Raw genomic sequence first — 22966 nt, forward strand, 5'->3', positions numbered from 1 at the left:
AGGTCATTTCATGTGTCTGAGCCTGTTTCTGGGTTGCTATGTGAAGGGAGATACATGAGGGATGTAGCCAGCCGCTAGACTCTTGCCTTCTAAATCTTGTCTGGGTTTTTAACTCGGACAGCCTGGCGGCAGAGGGAGCACTGTGTGCTCAGGAACGGGCTGGGTTAAGTCATGGGCCCTTTTGGTTGAGAGGAAATCCAGGAAACTATAAGGGCCCCATAATGACAAAAGACAAGGCGGGTGGTTAAAGCTTGCTTTACCCCCAGTTTTGCAGTTTCCAGCTAGCCAGAAAGCTCCTGGTCACCTGTTTGAGCTGTGTAAGATCAGCGAGGAGCTGGAACTGCCACCCTCAACTAACTTACCGGCAGCCCAGAGTATAGAAGCCCCCGCTAACCTGCTGGCATCCTCTATTGAGTTGCCAGATTGAAAACTATAACTCCCAGAATGCCATTCGAAGCTGATCAGGAACCGGAAGTGGTTCGGAGGCGGGGTCAACCGCGTTTGAGCTCTTCTGAGCATGGTGTAATTGTCAGGTACGCGGGGACGGGGTGGGGGGTGGGGGTGGACGACACTGGAGACTACTGGGTCCCACTCTGAGGCCGCGGCACCCACAATCTTGGGGATTCTGGGTCTTGCCTCCCCTGGTTCGGCCACCGGGACCCGCGTTCCCTGCGGCCCGCGGTCGGGGTGTAGGTAGGTGTTCTGGCGTGCAGGTGTTAGCTTTGGGGCCCCACTGCCCAAAATGAAAAAATGGGAGACTTGTGCAAGCAGAGGATGATTGGACACTTAGCGACGGCGTTTGTGCTCATCCGGTGGGACTTGGGCTATAAGGTCTGAGGTGGGGATGGCGGAGTTAATACAAAAAGTATTTATAGAAAGTCTGAGTAAACGGAACATTTACTTTGTAAGGGTGGGGGAAAATCAGACAAAAAATAAGTAGGTAGTGTTGGATAGTGAAAGTATGCGTGAACTGAGGACGTGTGGGATTAAGGAAAGAGCATCCTGGCCAGGGAGAACGGTTTATGCAGAGACATCGGGATATTTCGTATGTTTGGGGAATGGGTAGACCGGAGAGAGCTAAAGAAAATCGGTGGAGGAGGGGCTAGCAGGAAAGATGGCCCTTGCAGAGGACCACACCTCTGCTTTTTGAGGGCTCTTAGATGATAACCTCTATTCAGCATTTACTAAATTTCCATTGTGTACCGGCATTTATGCTGTCCACCAAAGGTGCAGCACCCAAGAAAGGTGGTCTCTGCCTCCAGGAGTGTGCAGGCAGATACAATATAGACTCTTAGGGTAGTGGTTGGCGTGGTCTTCATTTGATTTCCTGGTACGAGAAGAGCCTTCAGGGAGTATAGAATTGAGGAAGGCAGGAGGAACAAAAATCAAAAAGTAAAGTTCAGCACATGCCAAAAATTGCTGATCACAAGGTCTTTGTTGTTGTTTTCTAAGATTGATTTATTTTGTATGTCTAAGTGTTTTGCCTCCATGTATGTCTGTGAACTTTGATTCTCTGGCCTCTTTGGAGGCTGGAGAGGGCATTGGATCCCTGGAACTGGAATTACAGAGGGCTGTGAACCAGTCTGTAGGTGCTGGGAACTAAACTCACGTCCTCTGCAAGAGCAGCCAGTGACTTAACTGCTGAGCCATCTCTCCAGCCTTGTTTGCAAAGTCTCCCAAAGGAATTCAGTTTGGTGGCTTTTGAGCTTTTTAAGCAGCAGTCACGGAAATTCTAGAGCCCCTCAAAATTCTCCTATCTCTTTTTTTCTCAGCCAGACTTCCAAAGAGACATTATAACCATTCGTTCCCCAGCAGGGCCTGTCCTGTAGGAGACACTCAGTGCATGCTTAGTGACCAAATAAATAGTCATACACAGATAAGGACACAAAATGCCATGACATTTGGCTGTTAAAAAATACCTTTACGGGGCTGGAAGATGGCTCAGAGGTTAAGAGCACTGGCTCCTCTTCCAGAAGTCCTGAGTTCAATTCCCAGCAACCACATGGTGGCTCACAACCATCTGTAATGAGATCTGGTGCCCTCTTCTGGCATGTAGGCAGAACACTGTACACATAATAAATAAATCTTTAAAAAAAAAAAAAAAAAACTTTATTACTGGGCAGTGGTGGTGCATACCTTTAATCCCAGCACTGGGGAGGCAGAGGCAGGTGGATCTCTGTGAGTTCGAGGCTAGCCTGGTTACAGAGTGAGAGCCAGGAAAGGCACAAAGCTACACAGACAAACCCTGTCTCAAAAAAGAAAAACAACAACAACAATTTTTTTTTATATTTTTCTCATTTACTTGGTGGTTCTGGAATCAAGCCCAGGGCTTTGTAAATAGTAGGCAAATGCCAGATTTTAAGCCTGAGAGGCCTTTGAGAAGGTTATTTCAATTTTATTTCTTACTTAGGTGTGTGTAATGTGTTGGTGCTGTGCCGTGGCACATGTGTGTGGAGGTCAGATGACTACTCTGTCTTGCACCTTTACATGAGTTCCAGGGGTTAAACTCAGGTCTTCCTATCAAATCAGGTCATATGACTCGTGTGGCTAGAACTCTTTTACCTCTGAGCCATCTCTGTAGGCTCCCTTACAGTTCTTTTGGCAATTTTTCCCCTCTCTTTAGTAAGGAGAGATTGTAGCCGGATGGTGGTGGCACACGCCTCTAATCTCAACACTTGGGAGGCAGAGTCAGGTGGATCTCTATGAGTTCAAGGCTAGCCTGGTCTACATAGTGAGTTCCAGAACAGTCTGGGCTGTTACACAGAGAAACAAACAAACAAACAAATGGGCTGTGTGGGGGTTGTGACTTTCTGGACCAGTGTATCTTAGTTTGCATTTGTTCTTTGAATGGCTTAGACATAGAAAACAAAAGCAAATGGTGAGGCTGGAGACATGGCTTAGTAGGCAAAGTGCTTCTTGCTTCACAAGCCTGAGAGCCTGAGTCTGGATCCCCAGAACCCAAGTAAAAGCCAGGGTGGTGGTTGGGTGTGATCCTAGCAAAGATGGAGATGGGAAGATCCCTGGAAACTTGCTGATCAGCTAGCCTGGCATACGTGGCTAAGTTCCAGTTCAGTGGAAGGCCTTGTCTCAAACAACAGGTAGAAGGTGCCTGATGCCAGACACCGGAGATTGTCCTCCACTGATCCACTGTACACTCATACCCACACCTGCATAGCCAATGCGCACGCACACATACACACACACACACACACACACACACACACACACACACACACACGTCAAAATGATTTGGATGATTAGTGTAACAGTTTGTGTACCCATCCAAGAGAAGTGTTATCACACGGGTCTAGATAGTTTTGGTTTGAAAAGATTTATGGTCAGCATTGCTTTCCATCCATGAAAAGTGCAGTACTTCTAGAATGCTTCAACAACAGTTTTCCTCGTTTCTCTGGAAGTATTGTATATTCTATTTAATTTTGTATATGCCATTAGCTTTCTGATACACTCAGTTAAAAAAAAAACACATTTAAAACTTAACCTGCACCTGAACTTCAAGCTACACAGGAGGCTGAGACTGGAGGGTTACTGTCTTGAGGCCTGCTTGGAGTAGAGAGTGAACTAAAGGCTGCACAGTGAGACCCTGTCTCAAAACGAAAAGGAGAGCTGGGGCTCCAACTCAGTGGTAGAGTACTTGTCTATGCAAAGCCCTGGATTCGATCCTTAGTACCACAGAGAGAAGAGGCGGGGAGGGAGGAGGGAAGGAAGGAAGGAGTTGATAACTCTTGCAGAGTAAGTAGAATCGATAGCAAGCTCCAGCCTCTGCAGGCAGGTGAGTGCCAGCTTCAGATCTAGAAAGCATTTTATGTGGCCATCCTCAGGAGTGTGTGACGCATACCCAGAACTGCCCGAGACTGAACAAGAGCTTTGCTGGCAAGGTTCAAACAGAAGCAACGACAGCCAGTGTTTCCCAGAGAAGTAAAAGGCATCTGGTCCTTCACTCAGTTCATTGAGGTAGCCTGCCCTACTTCCTGGAGGGAGTCTGGGACACGAATAAACGTCCCACCACGCAGGAGTGGCAAGCCAGAAACATGGCTAAATCCTAAGATGGCCGTTTTCTTCCCTAAACAGTCTATTTAAGTATGCTCAAACTTAAAACAACTAAATTTCAGCCTCGTTTTGATGTTAGTGGAGTACAAGCAACATGAAGTGGGAAAGCCACATGAGCTCAACCCTGAGAATGCTCCATAGGTGTACTCAGTGCGCCATCTCTACCGGGAGCGTGCCTCGGAGAGTAATGTCGAAGTATCAAAGTATACTTTATCGGGTACAGATTGTAGAAACAACCAAGGGACCAGACAACGCCCCAGGTGCTTAATCGTGATAGAACAGAATGTAACACCTGTGATGGCCCTCTCGGTAAAGGCTCAGCTCACCGAAGTTCAAGTGTGAAAGAGAGAAGGCGGGAGGTGGGAACGGTTAGGCGGTTGTTTTGAGAAAGGGTCTCACTCTTTCCCAGGCGGAGCTCAAGCAATCCTCCCTCTTCGGCCTCTCAAATAGAGCTAGAGGTTTAGAATATTATTATCGTAATTTTTGTTGTTATTTGGAGTTTTTGAGACAGGGTCTTGCTTTGTAACCTGGGCTAACCTTGAACTCACTAGGTAGCCATGCTGCAGGCTTCCAACTGGTGGCTGACCTTGCCTCACCTTCCTGAGTACTGAGATTACAAGCATGTACCACCAACCGTAGCTTAAAAATATTCTAAAAAGTAATAAAAACGACTTTTGGCAATTGTCAAAACAGAAGGAATAGGTATTGGGTGTATTTTTATACAATAAATTATAAAACTGAACAAAACACTCAAGTAGGCTGTTTTCAAGCCTTTAAGAGTAGGCAGGACAGGACTGAACTTCTGGAGGGAAAAGAAACAAGCTGAGCGCCCTCTGGCCCTGGCTTTCTCTCTGAATGCAATGGGCTGATGAAATGGCTGGAATTTGAACGCAGGCTGCAAGGCGCGCCTTATATACCCTTTTCTTTCTGCCCCCACTACCTGGGATTAAAGGCGTGGGGCACCATGCTTAGCTGTTTCTAAAGTGGCCTTGAACTGAGAGATCTGGCTAGCTCTATCTCCCAAGTGCTGGGATTAAAGGTGTGTACCACCACCGCCCAACTTCTGTTATGGTTTACTCTTCCCATTTTCTAGCCAACATTTCTGGCTCTGTTCTAGTGGCTGTCTGTTCTCTGACCCCAGATATGTTTATTTCGGGGAACACACAATATTTCAGGGAACACAATACCCACCACATTTCCCCTGTTTTTGTCTAAAATTAAAAAAGGTTATAACTAATACAAGAAAAATCATATCCAATAAGTACATACATAAACACAGTCAAGATTACATTAATGATGTGTAGTCTATTAACATTTGACAGATTCAGGTGAAAAACTCCATTATCTATAATAATGTCCAGTCCAGGAACATTTGATAAACTCAGACAAAAATTTTTCATTACTTATCCTATCTTTTCTTTTCATAATAGATTCAGTAGTCTACCTTTTGTCATTTTTATACCTTCTCCTTTTTCTTTTTAGAGTAGATTCAGTGATCTACCCATTTATCCTATTATTTCTTTGTCTTTTTTCTCAGGGTAGATTCAGTGATCTACCTCATATCTATTTTCTCTTTTTCCTTTTCTTATTTTAAACAAAACCTCTGAATCTAATCTTCATGTTCAGCTTTTTTCCTGACCATTAACAACAACTTGTAACCAATCATCATAAACAATGACAACATCCAAAACTCATTAAACAACCAAAAACCCCCCATCCCACCTTTTGGGGATATGGGCGTCATCTTCTTAAAATTACTACCATCTTTAGGGGATCCTGAAAAGAAAACTTTTGGGTTAATTGTCAAGTCCTGTAGCATTTGTCCCGCCGCTGCATAGTGAGAAAGTGCAGGGCTTGTTTCAAGTCCATGTTCAGGTAGTCTGTCAGGCTGGTTCATCTCAGCCAGTCATCTCGAAATTGTCCTGAGCAGTTTGTAGTCCAGAGTCGATCTTTCCATGGTGTTAATGGCTTTACCATAGTCCATGTGGCATCATCATTGTGGAGTCCCATCATGGTTCCCTTTAGATTTTTTTTTTTTTTTGGTGCTTCCTCTGTGATTTGGAGCAATCACAATCTCATGTCTGTCTGTCTTTCGGAACCATGAACGTTCTTCCCTAGAAGAGAAAATCTTCACAGCAATTTCTCCCCAGCATTTCTCTTGCCAACCTTTTCCAAACTGACCTTTGCTGATGCTTTCTTATAACGCGATGGTCCTGGCAATTCTCTGAACAAGCAGCAGTAAACCTTTTGTTCCAGGTAGTAGCAACACTGCAGTCACCAATACGATGAGAAGCAGCCGGTAACTCGAAGCAGCAGTCACTGCCTCCATGGTCCCACTGATACTGTTTGTGTCTCTGACACGGCCGAAGCTTCTCCTAGGACGGCCTCAACTCGGGATCCTCCTGCCTCTGCCTTCTTCAGTAAATTCTACCTGCATGTGTCACCACAGCTGGCCGAGTGTAGCTCGGGCCTGAGCTAGGGCTCACAAGGCTACAGGCAAGAGGCTTTGTCATGAATTCGAGGTACCACAAATGTTGGGCGCCAGAAATTGGTTAAATTATTAAGGCCACTCCACGTAGTTAAAAGGGAGGTTTATTTTGTGGGGTAACTTACAAATGAAGGGGTAGGTTACAGGGTCTGGCAAGGGTATAGCGCAGTCCGGCGGTGTTCTCTGGAGAACTGTGCTCGGTCTACCTCCAGCGACCAGAGTCCGGGAACCAAGAGACAGAGCTCTTCCCGATCCTTTGTCTTCTGCTTCCTCCTCTGCCCCGCCTTCTGGGCGTGACCATTAACGAAGCCTCAGTGGGGGTTGGAACTTCCAGGCCAATGCTGGGATGGCTACCCACTACAGTAGAGCAGGATGCAAAGGGGGAATTCTAGCAAAGGAGCTCTGATAATCCACATAGCGGTCCCCTTGAGTCTGGCTGAGTACCAGCTGGGTTTATACAGGGTAATACTCCTCTGCAGTAAAAAGGAACAAAGTACTGATGCATACAACAAAATGTGTGCCCTCAGGAACACCGTTGGAAAAGGCTCTACAGGGGACTGTGGAGCCCACTAAAGCAGGCGTGCTGGTCAGCGCTTGTAGAAGATGGACTGGTAGTTGCATTTGGCAGGCGGTGGGAATAGGATGGAAATTGGCTTGGAAAGGAAGGAAGGAAGTTGATTTCCCCGTAATGAGAACAGTAGGTAGCATAGACTGTTCATCACACACACACACACACACACACACACACACACACACACACACACACGAATTCATTGAACTGGATCCTTAAAATATTTGAATTTTCAGCTGGGCATGGTGACATACACCTTTAATCCCAGCACTCGGGAGGCTGAGGCAGGCGGATCTCTGTGAGTTTGAAGTCAGCCTGGTCTACAAGGCAAGTTCCAGGACAGTCAAAGCTACACAGAGAAACCCTGTCTTGAACCCCCCCCCCCAAAAAAAAAATCATTTTCTATATATTGTAAATCACCCTCGGGTAAAATTTAAAGATTGGTATCACTAATGAAAGTGCTGGGGGTATGGTTTAGTGGTTAGAGCACCTAACAGTACACAGACCAGAGGTTCAATCCTCAGCACCAGACCTCAAAAAAGAAAAATTTCAAAAGACAAAAAATATTAAAAGACTGTGTTATGTGATTTGAATTCCCATGTTTCACCTGGATTTGGTAAATTCAAAGCTCAAAAACATTAGAAATCCAGGAAGGTGTAAGCATATTACTCCAGGCCATTGTATTTATTACCAGAAGTGCTAAAAACTGCTGGAACCCACCGAGGTTTCCTAGTGGCTGTACCCAGCAGGACTGCATCAGAGGCTAACTGGACACGGGCCTGAGCACCAGGTGTTTGGAAGGGTCTGCACTTGGCTGTGTCTAGCAAGGGGAGGTCTCTGCCCCTCCCCATGGCATTGTTATAAAAAGCCCTTTGGAATAAAGCTCTGGGCCAGTGGATAAAGATCCAAGCCCAGCTGGGCAGTGGTGGCGCACCCCTTTAATCCCAGCACTCGGGAGGCAGAGCCAGGTGGATCTCTGTAGTTTGAGGCCAGCCTGGGCTACCAAGTGAGTTCCAGGAAAGGCACAAAGCTATACAGAGAAACCCTGTCTCAAAAAAAAAAAAAAAAAAAAAAAAAGGATCCAGGCCCACCCGAGGCTATCCTGTGTTTCTGTTTCTCTTCCCTCTATTTCTAAGTCTCTTATCCCCCACTCCTCAAGAGTCCCTGGGGTAAATAAACGTGGGAGCTGCTCTCCCACAAAAATAGCTGTGTAACTATCAAGGCCTGCTCTAGGAGCTGAGGGGATAGTGGTGAGGGTCGTGACTTTTCACCGCAAACAGGAATTTTACCATGTATGGAAATCACATTGTATATGCTTATATTGTCAAGATAAAGCTTTCAAAAGTAGTCGGAAAGCACGGCTCAACCCAGGACCAGTTATGGGCAGTTGGTCACACTACTCTTGGTTATGACACCTGACTAACCACCTGAATCTAGCTTCTTAAACTTTGGGTCACAACCTCATGTAGTGTTGTGTCACTCATTATGGGAATTATGAAAAATTTGGCAACAGTAAAAGGTTTTGAACATGCAGTGGCCAAAAATTAGTTCTAAATCAAAAGCATAATGAATCCAGGTGACTGCTGCTGGGTTGACTCTGAACATACAATATGCTCCCTTTGCTCTGATCATCCCATCCCACCCTACAGTGCCCACTAATGTGGCTCACATAGGAGACTTGTGTTCTAAACTGCAGGGTCTTTGCTGTACGTACAGTCTCTGTTCTCACAGAACATGTGGCTGAATTATGGGAAACAGACTCACTGTTCTCCTGCTGTCGTTCTTTAGCATGCGAGTACGAAAATGTATGGTTTTTAAAATACATTTTTAACTATCTTACATTTTTAATGTGTATGAGTGTTTTGCCTGCATGTATGTCTGTATATTGTGTGTGTGCCTGGTGTCCTCAGAGCCAGAAGAGGGTTTGGATTCCCTGGAACTGGAGTGATACATGGGTATGAGCCATCATGTGCTGGGTGCTGGGAATGGAACCAGGGTCCTCTTCCTCTGGAAGAGCAGCCACTTAACTGCTGAGCCATCCCTCTAGTGCCCCAGATAGTGTAACTTTAGGTTGGATTGTGTTAGAATAGTGTTCGGGACCAGTGAGATGGGTTAGCACAGCAACCCTAATAAACTGAGGGCTGATCTTCTGCTACATGTACACGACACACATGTACCAGCACACACGCTATAATAATAATAATGAATAAAATATAATTTGTAAATAAAAAAGAAACCACTTTTGGGATTGCTGACTTAATTTCATTAAAATATTAATCCCAGCACCCAGTAGGCAGAAGCACGTGGATCTGAGTTCAAGGCCAGCCTGGTCTACACAGTGATTTCTAGGATAGCCAGGGTTACACAGAGAAACCCTGTCTCGAATAAACAAAAAAACATCAACAAAAACAAAATTATTGACTGTGTGGCTAGAGAGACAGCCCAGCAATTAACAGTCGGCTGTTGCAGCCGACTGAAGTTCGGTTCTCAGCACCGACATTGAGCAGTAGCTCAAGCCATCTGTAACTCAGTTCCAGGAAACGCAGAGTCCTCGTAGGGCTCTGCATGCACTGTATGAACATGCAGAGACCCACATGCAGATATACACTTTTTAATAAATAAAATGTTTACTATAAAACCATTCATTGAATTTTGGGTTGGGATTAGGACAGAATCTCCAACAATTCCTGAAATACATACTTCCGCACTTTGTATCACATATTTATGTGAAGTGGCATTCTCAGCTTTGACATTTACAGAATCAAAATATCAATCAATTTTTAAAAACACTGAAGCATTCTGTCCTACAGTATCAGATATTCAGCCAAGATTGAATTCTTTATATGAAAATAAATAAGCACCTCTGTCTCATTGGGATGCAAATTTGCTCTCATCTTTAGTAAATGGTAAAAATATTTGTACACCAAAAAACTGTTTTAAAATTAATTTCTGCCGGGTAGTGGTGGCGCATGCCTGTAATCCCAGCACTCAGGAGGCAGAGGCAGGTGGATCTCTGTGAGTTTGAAGCCAGCCTGGACTACAGAGCTAGTCCAGGACAGGCTTCAAAGCTACAGAGAAACCCTGTCTTGAAAAACTAAAAAACTAAATAAATAAATAAAATGAATTTCTTTGTGATTATCAGTTGTTTGATTTATGTATATATGTACATATATATTTATATATTATATGTTTGTATATACTATATACCTAGACTTGCATATAAATTCCTTGGGTAAAAGCCAGCAAGACAACACAGGAGGCCAAGGCCCTTTGCTGCACAAGCCTGATAACCTGATCTTGGTCCTCAGATTCCATGTAAAGGGAGGAGAGAACTGACTCCACTCAGTTTTCCTTTCTTCTTCAGATACACTCTGTCCATGGATACCCCACTACCAAATGCACACATGTCATGGACATACATATAATAATAAAGAATTAAGATAATTTAAATGTGTCCTCAGGTGAAAGAGAGTTACAAGTAGACAAAGTTTAAGAAGCCCTGAACTAGCAGGGCATGGTGGTGAACATGTCTAGTCCTAGCACTCAGGTGAGACAGGTGGATCACTATGAGTTTGAGGCCAGCTTGCACAAGCATCACTGGCCTCTCTGTTTTGGGAGTTTGAACACCACCGTTACAATGCTTCTCCATATTTTTTCAACCTCAGCCCTCGAAGGGACATTAAGCATTCTCAGTGGTGACTGGCTTTCTGCTGTAATACTACTCAGATAGGGTGGACGTGAGGCTTGGCAAAAGTCCTTCTGACCTTGTCACCAAACCCCAGGAATCTGTCATACTTTTTTACTAGCTCAGGACCTTGTATGTGGTAGATGCTTAAGAAGCATTTGCTAAAGGACTGGTTTGAAAACTGAATCATAATGACACAGTACATTCTAAAGAACACAAGGAAAACTTGGCTCTCTGTGGGTGGATATTGATCGCCTGTAAGTATCCAGTCTTTGTCCTCCAAGAAGTGTATTTGGCTTCTTTATTGCTGAACACTCTGCTGAATTATCTCTCTGGAACACTCTGCAACATGCTTTTCTGAGTTCAGTCTGGGTCAGTATCGCACACCTGCTCATCACTAATACAGTGACCCCATTTGTCTTCGGATGTAGGAGTCGGCTGTCAAGTGATGAGAGCTCACGGACTGTAAGATGGAAAAGAGCACTCGGAGAACAGAGCCCCTGCTGTGGCAGGGACAAGACGGCTTCCCAGAGGATGGAGCTGAAGATGGGCTCTCTGAGAGCTTCCAGCTTCTGCAGATGGATGTGGAGTGCCAGCACCAAGAGGAAGAGGCCTGCCCTGCAAACAATGCCACATGGGGCTCGGTATGTGCCGTGAGCTTGAGTGGTGGTGAGTGTCCCAGAGACCTCTGTTCTAAGGGCCGATCAGGACATGAAAGGAGTCGAGAATGAATTTTGTGTGTTCTAAGTGTTAAATTTATTCCCTGCTAGTTTGATTAAGGTATCATTTTCATTTGAGTCTTAAGAATGTAAATAAAAATTTAAAGGAAATATTGATATGCCTCTAAAAGGATCGGGGACTCCAAACTCCATTCTTTAGATTCTGTCTCAAATGGATTTTCTATAGCCTGGAAAAGTCACTATTGTGATGGTGCAGTGAGGGTGATGTTCTCTCTGATTATAACCTAGGTAGAGGTATTATTCAGTAAGAACTGTTGCCTTGCATGGCCCTGAGTCAGATACCAAGCAATGCATACAATAGTAATAACTCAGCACTGTGTACAGTGAATATTCACCAATGAAAATAAAATAGCAAAGAAATCATAGTGATAAAATTAAAAATAAACACAAGCCAGTAGGATTGTTTTTAAGACAGGCATCTTTTTTCCTCTCTAACTATATATAAATGCAGAAAGGTGACTCTGATGTCCATTTCCCTTTCTGATTCTTATGGAGTTCTCAAACGATTTTGTTTTCTGGATAATGGAAGAAAAATGTGCAGAGAAAACAGAGACACTGGGAAAGGATAGTCTCCTCGAAGAAGAGCAAAAGGAAGGAGGAAAAAGAAAGAAGAAAAGTCAAGCGTGCAGAACACCCAGGTAATGATAACTGTGAGTGCATAATTTATAATTTATAGCATAACTGTTACATTATAAGATGTAATAATATAAAACAAAAACTACTGTGCTGGAGATGGACAAGACAAACAGAAGGAAAGGAGCCTAAGTGAAGGCACGAGAGTCAGAGACCTACTCAGGAATCCCATAAAAACACTAAACTGGAAGATATGTACTCAGAGGAACTGGTGCAGCTCTGTACAGGCTATGAGCTATGATCATGCTGAGTTACAGGGCCTTGTTTTCTTAGTGTCCTCCATTCCCTCTGGCTCTTACCTCTTCCTGCCTCCTCTTCCCCCGGGACCCCCTAGTCCTTAGGGGAGAGATTTGATAGTGATATCCTACTTAGGGCCAATTATTCCAACAGCCCTTACTCTGCACTATGTCTGGCTGTGGGTCTGTATATTCGTTCCCATTTGCTTCAGGAAGAAGCTTCTCTGATGATGGCTGAGCAAGGCACTGATCTATGAGTATAGCCGAATATCATTAGGAATCATTTTCTTCCTATGTATTCGGATTTTTTGTTTTTGCTTTTGTTTTGGTTGTTTTTTGTTTTGTTTTTGGGTTTTGTTTTTTTGTGGGTTTTTTTGTTTGTTTTAGGCGAATAGTATTTGGTTTTACCCTAGATCCCTGCGCTATCTAGTCTCTGATTCCTGGCCACCCAAGCAGTGTTGATGTACGTTCCATCTCATAGAGTGGGCCTTAAGTCAGCTATTGGTTGGTTACTCCTACAAGCTTTGTGCCACTATTGCCCTAGCATATTTTGCAGTCAGGACACCATTGTATATCAAAGGATTTGTGACTGGCTCGGTGTTTACATTTCTCTTTTGGGAGCGTGCAGAGTGCCTTCCTATACTAAAGATACTGGAATGTAGGGGTGAAGGCTCCATATAGGCACCAGCTCAACTTCTCCATGTTCAATGAGCTGTGCAGGTGTTGACTTCAGCAATGGGGGCTTGCTGTTAGTTTGTGGAGAGCAACCCATAGTCTTGGCAACATCCTGGTGTAGCAAGCTTTCTTGTCACACTATCTTTGGCCCACCAGCCCACAAATAATGAACCAGAGACTCATTATTAATTATGAAAGCTTGGCCTTTAGCTTAGGCTTGTCTCAACTAGCTCATAACTTAAACTAACCCATTTATATTACTCTACATTCTGTCACGTTGTGTTACCTCTCTTCCTTCTTACACCTCCTATTTCCTCTCTGTCTTGTTGGTGACTCTGCCTTTCTTCCTTTCCAGAGTTTTCTCTCTGGACAGAAGTCCTGCCTGTGCCTAGCTATTGGCTGTTCAGCTTTTTATTACACTAATCACAGTAACACATCTTCACACAGTGTACAAATAATCCACAACAGCCTGGGTTGTTTGGGGATACCTGTTGGGCCCTTTGGCCAACCACTCAATTAGATGTAACCTTATCCCAGAACTGGAAGAATCATTTGGTAACAAGAGACAACCAGTTGGGACTCTGTCTCCCCATTATTAGATTAACCTTCATATATGTCTATATTTTAGGAAGCTTCTACTGTGTTAGGTTCCATACTACCCCTCAAATGGCCCTTCATTTTGGCTCTCTCCATTATTCCACCTTTCGCGCCCCTCTCTCCTTCCCCTCCTCACTTGGCCCCCCTGTCCCAGCCCCTCCATAGCTATCTATTCTATTTCCCTTTCCTAGGGAGACCTGTCTCCCTCTAGTTCCTTACTCTGTACCCAACCTCTGTGGCTCTGTGGATTAGAGCTTGGTTGTCATTGACTTAACAGCTAACATCCACATATAAGCAATATATAGAACATATTTGTCTTTCTGGGTCTCAGATACTTCACCCAAGATGATTTTTTTTCTAGTTCCATCCATTTACCTGCAAATTTCATGATATCAACTTTTTTAACTACTGAGTAATACTCTACTGGGTAAATGTTCCACAATTTCTTTATCCGTTCTTCTGTTGAGGGATGTCTAGGTTGTTTTCTCTGGCTATTATGAAGAGAGCAGCAATGAACATGGTTGAGCGAGTGTCTCTGTGGAAGCACAAAGCATCCTTTGGGTATATGCTCAAGTGGTATAGCTGGATCTTGGGTGTATATTGATTTTCATACTCCTGAGGGACCACCACACTGATTTCCATAGTGACTGCACAAGTTTATACTCCCACCAGTAGTGGAGGAGTGTCCCTTTATGCCACATCCGCACCAGCATGAGCTGTTGCTTGTTTTATTTATTTATGGTAGCCATTCTGATGGTGTAAGGTGAAATCTCCAAGTAGTTTTGATTTGCATTTCTCTGATGGCTAAGGTTGTTGAACATTTCTTTGTTTCTCAGCCATTTGAGTTTCCTCTTTTGAGAATTCTGTTTAGATCTGTATCCCATTTTTTAATTGGGTTATTTGGTTTCTTGATACATAGTTTTTTGAATTCTTTACTTTGGATATTAGCTCTGTATCAGATGTGTAATTGGTAATAATCTTTTCCCATTCTGTAGCTGCTGCAGTTTCTGAAAGATAGCGTCCTTTGTCGTACAGAAGCTCCTCGGTTTGATTAATTGTTGATCGTAGTACCTGTACTATCCCACTCTTAATCCTCTCTGGTATTTCTGTCACAGGCACCTGCCCCCAACACAGCAAACGTTTTTTGAAAGCCTTAACCAAAGAGAGACTTTTGGAAGCCAAACACTCAGGACCAAGACTCTGTGTTGACTTGAGCATGACCCACCACATGTCCAAGAAGGTAGACTACTCAGAGCCTGAGGGAGGCATGGAAGGGAGCAGCCTTTGTGAAGTGGGTGACCATCGCCAGCTTCTGTGGCTTTCTACTAATCTAGAAGTGTCTGGTTTTCTATTCTAGGCTGCGAGTTCCACAGTGGCTTTTGGAAAGGAGCGTATGTTCTTCAGTTTATTTTGCAGTTTCTCTTCTCTTTGGAGCCTACCACTCTAGCCTTGACATTTTCAGTCCAGATGGACCCTTGCCGGTTCAGTTCTCCAGACACTAAATCTCTGTCCTTCTGCTTGGAAGAGAAATACTAGCTTGGCAGCTTGTTGTGGGGAGGGTTCCTGGTGGGAAGTCTTCTTGGAGTGTTTACATTTTAGTTATTTCTCAGTGTTTCCTTTAGCAAGGGAGTGACTTACCTGTAGGGTTCTGGAGATGGCTGAGCACATGCACTTGATTCTGGACAGAAGAGATTGACAGCAGTCTATTTGTCTCATGGACTCACAGCCTAGGGAGGAGGATATGACAAGCCACACAAAGCCACTTGGGTTTATACTTGGGAAGAGAAAGCAATGGGCTGGTGTTGTAGTATCATGGATGAGATGTTCCCTGGGTCCTACAGGACAATATGGTTGGCTTTTTTGCATGATCTCATGGGCTGCTGGGGCCAAATAGCAATAAACAGGAACTGTGCCTCGTTTACTTGATGAAGAAGGCTTGTTAGCTTGGGCACTTGTTTCTTCTGGAAAGGTAGAGCTGCAGGGGGAGCTTGAATTTGGCTTTTGAGGTCATCTCAGTTGTGCCAGACATCAAACCAGCACATGATATTGGAGCTTATTTCAGACATCATTGTTGTGTGTACTAATGTTACGTGTTTCTCAGAGAAACTAGGACTGCAGCTCTAAGGTTCTCAATGGAACCTCTAACTGTAGCCTTGTGAAAGGTGAGCAAGGCGGGATGTGGTGGTGCACGCCTTTAATCCCAGCACTGTGGAGGCAGAGGCGGCAGCCATACACAAGCATTCAAACAGTGAACAAGGCAATCGCCCTTTATATTAACTGGGAGAGCAGATTAAATCAAACCCAAAGCTTGTTATGCCTTTTATTCAGTATAGCACAAATCAAGCTGGATTATGAAACAACTTTCTAGGATTAGAGAGGGAAGTTAAAACTTCCAACACTTTGGCATCTCTTAAAGTTAGGGTGATGGTTCCCAGTGTACCATGAAAGTGTCACTACTCTAACCCTTTTTAATAATTTAAATATTGAACATCACATAATAGAAACTTTACCAAATGTACCATGAAAGTGTCGCTACTCTAACATTTTTTAAAAATACTTTAAATATTGAACATCATATAATAAAAAGCTTTAGATCAAAGCAGAAGAAATCTTTCCAAATATCATTAAATACCCAGCAGCAGAGTCAGCAGGAGGAACTCTCAGTTTTCACACTCACAAGTATTTCTGGACTAGTGCCGCTATCTAAGCCTTGGTCTGTGTGTGTGATGTCGTAGAGTAGAACACTTGTACGTGTGCTGGTCCTGGGCAGAGGGGCCAGGCTGGTTGATGAGTCCTGTGGAGCAGCACTCAGGAGTGAGTGCTGTGTGACTCCAGCTGGGAGGCTGGCAGGAGCTGTCTTTGTTCTTTCTGCTCAGTTCTCCTCATCACTTTACAGGAATTGAGTAGGCTGGCGGGACAGATTCGAAGGTTATATGGGTCAAACAAAAAAGCCAGCAGGCCCTTTTGGATCTGCCTCACTGGATTCTCAACTGACAGTCCCCTCTATGAAGAGTGTGTGAGGATGAATGATGGATTTTCTGCATACTTGGTAAGAACCCTTTGACATGTTACTGAATCATCTGAAAGAGTTCCTGTCCTAATAGGAAGGTTTTGCTTCTTCGCCGTGAATGTGCAGCTTGCTCTCTACTTGTGGCTTCCACATCCCCACATTTAACTGCATTTTTATTGCGTTTATTTAATCTTCCATTTAATGTGTGTATGCCATGGCATGAATATAGAGGTCAGAGGACAATGAGAGTTGGTTCTCACTTTCCACCATGGGTCCTGGGATAAGACTCAAGGCAGGCTTGGTGGCTGTTGACTTTTTACCCCTGAGCTCTCTCACCCCTGGCTTAACCAGAGTTTTTAAAAATATTTGGAAAAAAAATGCCTCTGTAGTGAACACATAGATACTTTTTTCTTGCCATTTATTCCCTGTGTAATACAATATAATCAGGTGTGGTGGCTCATGCCTATAATCTCAGCACTTTAGAGGCTGAGGTAGGAGACTGTCAGGTTTGAGGCTGGCCTGAACCACCTACTGAGTCCTAGGTCATTGTGAGACCCCCATCTCCAAAACCCAGAGGAAACTAAAAGTACAGCATAAGAACTATTTATGTGCCCTGGGCATTAAGGCAGTCTGAGATGAAAAGTCTTCAGGAGCATGTAACTTAAGTGTAAACACTGGCTTTTTTATAAGAGATTGAGCATGCTTAGATTTTGGTGTCTATGGGACCATCTTAGAACCAGTCCCCATGGGTGCTGAGGACAAGTGCAATGTCTGTATATAAATGGTATTTTCACTGTTGCACTCTAAAAAGTCTCAGAATCGTGCATTAGTTCTTGTCTTACATTTTTTTCATTCTTGTTCCATATTAGCAAACTGATATTCCCAGTGTCTAGGGCTGTGTTTTATAACCTGTCTAGTTCATGCTAACCCGTATCCTCCAGCCATGGAGAGGTAGGAAACATGGCTGTTAGAAGAAGAGAAATGCCGTTTTTAGAAGCAGTGTGGCTTTACGATGTCTTGGGAAGAACTACAGGACTTTCCATCCCTTGCTGAGGTTCTCATAAAGGTAGCAGCAGATATGCAAGTGAGAATCTGAATCCGTCTCAAAGACTGGCTCTAAAGATGTCCTTCTGTGCTGCTGTGTGGCAGGGACTGTTATTGCAGCCTTCCCTGGGGGAGTCACAGAGGCCATGGGTGTGAGTGTGCCGTGTGGCACTGCATGGCTAGCTGCCCCCTTTACTGCTTCACCGGCTTCTCTTGTGTAATCAGAGGCTTTTCTGTCCCGGCCCACTCCACAGCTGCTTCCAAGTAATCACTCCAAGGCTTAGAGTAGTTATAAATGTTGGGCCGATAGCTCGAGCTTATTACTAGCTAGCTCTTACATTTACATTAACACATTTCTAATAATCTATTTATTGTCACATGGTCCATGGCCTACCCATTCTCTGGCATCGTCTTCCTTGGGTGGCTGGCTGGCGTCTCTCTGACTCTGCCCTTCTTCATCTCCCTGTATCTCTGGCTTTCCTGCCCAGCCTTATTCTGCATGGCTGTAGACCAAAACAACTTCATCATCAACCAATGAGAGAGACACATATTCACAGCGTACAGAAGGACATCCCACAGCGCTTGTGTCCTGTGTTCCTGCCTTCTGAGGTGATTTCCCATGTGTCAGTCTCACCTCTTTCCAGAAACCGGGCTCTAGTGCTCCTTCCACCGGAGAGCCACCTAGTGTGGTACTGCCTCACCTGCAGTGCTGGTGTATGCTCCGTGTCCCTCTGGGAGCCCCTGACCACTTTCTGTCTCATTTCTGCCGTTTAAATGTCTGCTTTTGGCTTGTTTGTTTCAATAAGCTTGTTGCTTGAAGCCCTCAGACCTGCAGCTCCCAGGACAGCAGAGCTGGGCCTGGCAGACACTAGATGTCCAGTCACCGGTGTGAGCTGTGCGCTGTGCTGGTTTTCTCCATCCCACTTGTGCGATCCCCTCTGTATTTCCAGCTGGATGTAACAGAAGAAGACTGCTTTAGTTTATTTCCTCTGGAAACCCTTGTGTACCTGACTCCCGACTCAGAACACGGTAAGTGCCTTTTCCTTGTGGGCTCGTGTCGTACTTTGTTCCTCCACTTTTGTTCATTATTTCCTGTGGCATGTTCGTTGTTACTTCAGCTAAGAGAGTGTTGGGGGAGGAGAAATTGGGGGACAAACTGACCCCTCTTGGGGGCAGACAGCCAATGCTGCAGAGACTAGTTCCGGCTTCACTTGGACTCTGCACGCTGCCTGGCAGTCCAGCTTCCTGACCAGCTTGGGCCAGTGTTTGTGTCGCTGTTTTATACAGTTTGTCTATGTAGATATACTGCAGCGCGCGCGCACGCGCGCGCGCGCGCACACACACACACACACACACACAGAATATCCCGTTTCACATCATTTTCACACTGACTAGAATTAGGTTGGTCATGGTGCTGTCCTATTCTCTCACGTTTCTCTGTAGTTTGGTTTTGTCTTCTCTTTAACGTGGTGTCGCTCTCAGCACACCACATGCGTGTTTCAGATCTCCTGCAGGCTGCCTGCTTTGTCTTCCGAGGATTAGCTTCTCTTTGTGTTGTATTAGTTGTATTAATATTGGGGGTGTTTCTTTCCTTTTGCTTTCTTTGGGTTTAGGAATTATAAAACAAATTTGATCTCACTGGCCTTCATTTTTCCACTAGCCCTGGAAGACATTGATCCAAATACAGTTTACATCATTGGTGGACTTGTAGATGAAAGCATTCAGAAGGTAAGTGTACATTTTAGCCCATTCATAGGAGAGGCATTTGCCCCGTTATTCTCTTACCCAGAAGGCCTAGCAGCTTCGTGGGAACAAGAAGAGCTTGGTGCTCCTAAGGTGCCTCTCCCGCCTGACGGTCCCTCTTCTCATCAGCCGCCGTGTCTACAGGTCTTAGCGGTCGGAGCAGACGCAGAAGTCAGAGTAGGACACTAGGTGATTTAGACAGCCGTTTCCCGCTCCCTGTCTCCTCTCTTCTGCCAGCGAGACCCTGATCTTGACTCAGCATTTTCTCTGCACTCCCTTCTCTGAGAGGGATTAGTCGGCTTCTGCTAGACTAACTTTCTTACTGATGTGAGTCTTATTCCCATAGGACCTCAAATCAGTAGGCTTGTCCAGGCTTCTTCTTTAAATTAGTTTTTTTTTTTATATGTATGAATGTTTTACTTACATGTATGTCTGTGCCCGTGTGCATGCCTGGTCAGAAGAGGGCATCAGATGTCCCAGAACAAGAGTTTTAGATCATTGTTAGCCGCCTGTAGGTACTGGGAATCGAACCTAGGTCTTCTGTAAGAACAACAAATGCACTAACCGCTGAGCCATCTCTCCAGCCCCTATTAGAATAATTAAGCTGTTACTGAAGTTTTAATTTTTGTTTCTGTTATTCAAATATTATTTTTTTTTGCTTATATTCACTAATTAACATACACTGCATAGTTTTTAAGTTGAATAATGATATAATAGTTTACATTTGCAAAAAGGAACATAGTGAGAAATAAGTGTCCCTCCCTCAGCCCTCAAGGCGCCATGGCTCACTTTTCTTAGGTGTATTTGTTGGTCTATTTTACATGTGTTTATCATGTATATAGAAGTATTTTGTGTGAGACACACAAATATGAAGTACATTAGTTTTAAAACTAAGTGTTCTGCTGGGCATGGTGACACACACAAGCATTTAATTCCAGCACTCAGGAGGCAGAGGCAGGCAGATCTCTGTGAGTTCGAGGCCCGCCTGGGCTACACAGTGAGTTCTGGGACAGCCAGGGCTACATGGAGAAACACTGTCTCAAACAAAACCCCTAAGTGTTCCATAGTGTCATAATAATAATCTGAAAATGGGCAGGGGGTCTCCTACAGAAGAAGCCTGCATGTAGGAATTAGAAAGTCATTGTTTGGTATTCCTAGTGTAGTCACTGATTCAGGCAGCAGGTTAAGTGAGGCCGTCACCAGCTATCTCAGAGTGTGCCCTGGCAGAGTACCAAGGCAGAATGTCCCATTACAATGAAGCCATTGGTTATCACCTGCTCCAAATCTGATGAGACTGAGTATCACCAGGAGTGACATCCTATGTCTCCTGGTGTAACACTCTTTCCTGTCAAGTGTTCTCGCTCAAAATTTGAAAAATTAAAATTCAATCATGAGGAAACAAGATCTAGGATGGGACATTCTGCAAGACGATGGAACTTTCCAAAAAGCCACTGTGATAGATACTGAAACGAACAGGGCCGCTTTAAAGGAATGTAAGAAAACAAAGCATCATTAAGTACAGTGACATGACTGTGGCCCCATCCACCTGGCAGTCTGTGGCAGGAGAGTCACTTGAGCCTTTCTTATAAACAAACCTGTCACGGGTACTGTGGACACCTTAACTGGATTATAGATTATGGGGAAAGCTTTAGAAGAGACACTGGGGGACTTTAGTAATGGTTGTGTGTTAATAATCTCACAGGATTTTCAGAATGAAAACACCATGCTGTTAAAGGGGGAAAGGGCCACTGTTCTTCAGGGAAAGGTTAACTACTAAATGAGGGAATGTTAGATGTCTGTAGCTCACTTTCAGACAGATTTGATAACTTTGGCTGGTTAATGTAGATGACAGGAACCTCATTCATTAATTAACAATTAAGGAGTTAATTCAATGATTCTTTTAGATTTCCGAGATTTGAGATATTTTAAAATAAATAGTTGGCAGTGGGTAAGAGCTTTATTGCAGAGGCAGAATCACTCCTTACTGTCTGTCCGTTCTCCTTGTCACAGTCTCCTGAGACAGGCACATGGCTGAAGCAGTAAAGAACAGTGTGCTGTTCAGATGTGCAATTTGAATACATTGTTATCTTTCTGCCAGCTAAAAGTAGCAATGTGTAGAAATTCTCAAAATCGGTGGTGCCTATTACAATGAATATCTTCACATGTAATTTTATAATAAAAAACTTTGATTTACAGAAGTTGACATTTCAAAAAGCTCGAGACTACTCTGTGAAGACAGCCCGCTTGCCGATCCAGGAATACATGGTCAGGCGTCAGAATGAGAAAAACTACCATTCAGAAGTACTGGCCATCAATCAAGGTACTCTGCTCAGGTGGCCCAGCCCATGTTTCCTTCCTGGCCGTTTACTAGTCCTTTTGCGTGGATGGCACTGTTCTGTTTTCTCAGACCGCTGCTTTGAGTGCAGTGCCCCGTGATTCAGTCTCCTGTCACTCATATACCTAGACGATCCTTCCTGTACTTGCTGGCAGGCATTTCTCATTTTCTTTGTTCCTGGCTCAAAGTACCCCTTTGCCTAGAATGCTGGCGGTGCCATCTACTTTGATAGCCGGCATCTTTGCTCTGTGGCTCAGTTCAGGAGCATCTCGGCTGCCTTTCCTCCCACTGCAGCCCCTTGTCTGTGTTGCCGTGGTGCCACATTCTTCCATTCCTCTTGCAGTGTTCCTATCCACAGGCCTCTCCTCAGTGTTAGTTGAGTCCTTGTACATAGGCAGGGCTGTGTCCTTTCTCCTCTTCCCATGACCTACCACCACGTAATCGGAGGACACCCTCTTCCCAGTTGGTCCTTCACTAGTCGTCTGTCCTGAATGGTCACCACCTTCTGTTCACCTCCAACAGTGTTTGATATCCTGTCCACTTACTTTGAGACTCACAGCTGGCCCGAAGCATTGAAGAAAGGAGTTTCTCCGGGAAAAGGCTACATTCTTCGGAATGCAGTGGAATGATGGGCAGTCCGTAGTTCCAGCTGTAGTGCGTAAAGGACCAAAGGTGTCTTGACCCAAGGACAGGGCAAAGGGTGGCAGTGGCACACTTGCCTTTACGTGCCATCAAGGATCTTTGAAAGCCTTTAATGGCAAGGCCCACATTTTAGGCTTTGGGTCACCTACAATGCCTGGCTCTCTGGAAATACCCAAGTAAAACATAATATTGTTTAAAAAAAAAGTATGTATTAAGGAATTGTCAAAGTACATGGCATTTTGGATGCTGCTAATCCATGTTTTGTATATTTATCTATTTGTGAAAGTCTACTTTTAGAGCTGTTTGTCAGAAATTTTCACTGAACTTCATAAATTACTTTTCTCTCACCTGTGAATGTGCCGACTCTTCGCCAGCTCTGGCAGATGCCGCATATGAGCTTTGCTGTCTGAGCCCAAGCTGGCCTGGCCTACTGTAAGCCTTTCAAGCGCGTGGGCCTTTCCTGTGGCTCTCTCTCCTCTTCTCATTCCGACTATGGTCA

General features: G+C 44.4%; 1 protein-coding gene across 5 annotated transcripts; it reads left to right on the forward strand.

Annotated features, from left to right (window-relative positions):
* The first annotated feature begins 477 nt into the window (after positions 1-477).
* Positions 478-22814, forward strand: Trmt10b (tRNA methyltransferase 10B). 5 transcript variants are annotated; one of them, XM_036179020.1, is made up of 9 exons: positions 478-533; positions 11244-11456; positions 12082-12190; positions 14809-14933; positions 16590-16742; positions 18698-18776; positions 19408-19475; positions 21687-21810; positions 22348-22814. In XM_036179020.1, the coding sequence occupies exons 2-9, from the start codon at positions 11283-11285 to the stop codon at positions 22452-22454; spliced, it is 939 nt and encodes a 312-aa protein (XP_036034913.1). In that variant the 5' UTR covers positions 478-533; positions 11244-11282; the 3' UTR covers positions 22455-22814. The 5 variants fall into 5 exon arrangements, with proteins under 5 accessions (XP_036034913.1, XP_036034914.1, XP_036034915.1 ...); XM_036179021.1 differs by lacking the exon at positions 478-533 and adding an exon at positions 656-693; XM_036179022.1 differs by lacking the exon at positions 478-533 and adding an exon at positions 6300-6324.
* The last annotated feature ends 152 nt before the right edge of the window (positions 22815-22966 follow it).

This window comes from Onychomys torridus, chromosome 2 (assembly GCF_903995425.1).
Source record: "Onychomys torridus chromosome 2, mOncTor1.1, whole genome shotgun sequence".
Classification (NCBI taxonomy): Eukaryota; Metazoa; Chordata; class Mammalia; order Rodentia; family Cricetidae; genus Onychomys; species Onychomys torridus.

Bases quoted from the DNA above. Each gene is read 5' to 3' on its own strand.
- Trmt10b (XM_036179020.1), top strand. From the start codon at position 11,283: ATGGAAAAGAGCACTCGGAGAACAGAGCCCCTGCTGTGGCAGGGACAA. The intron at 19,476-21,686 runs GTAAGTGTACAT...TTTGATTTACAG, and splicing joins TAGATGAAAGCATTCAGAAG to AAGTTGACATTTCAAAAAGC. The intron at 21,811-22,347 runs GTACTCTGCTCA...CACCTCCAACAG, and splicing joins AGTACTGGCCATCAATCAAG to TGTTTGATATCCTGTCCACT.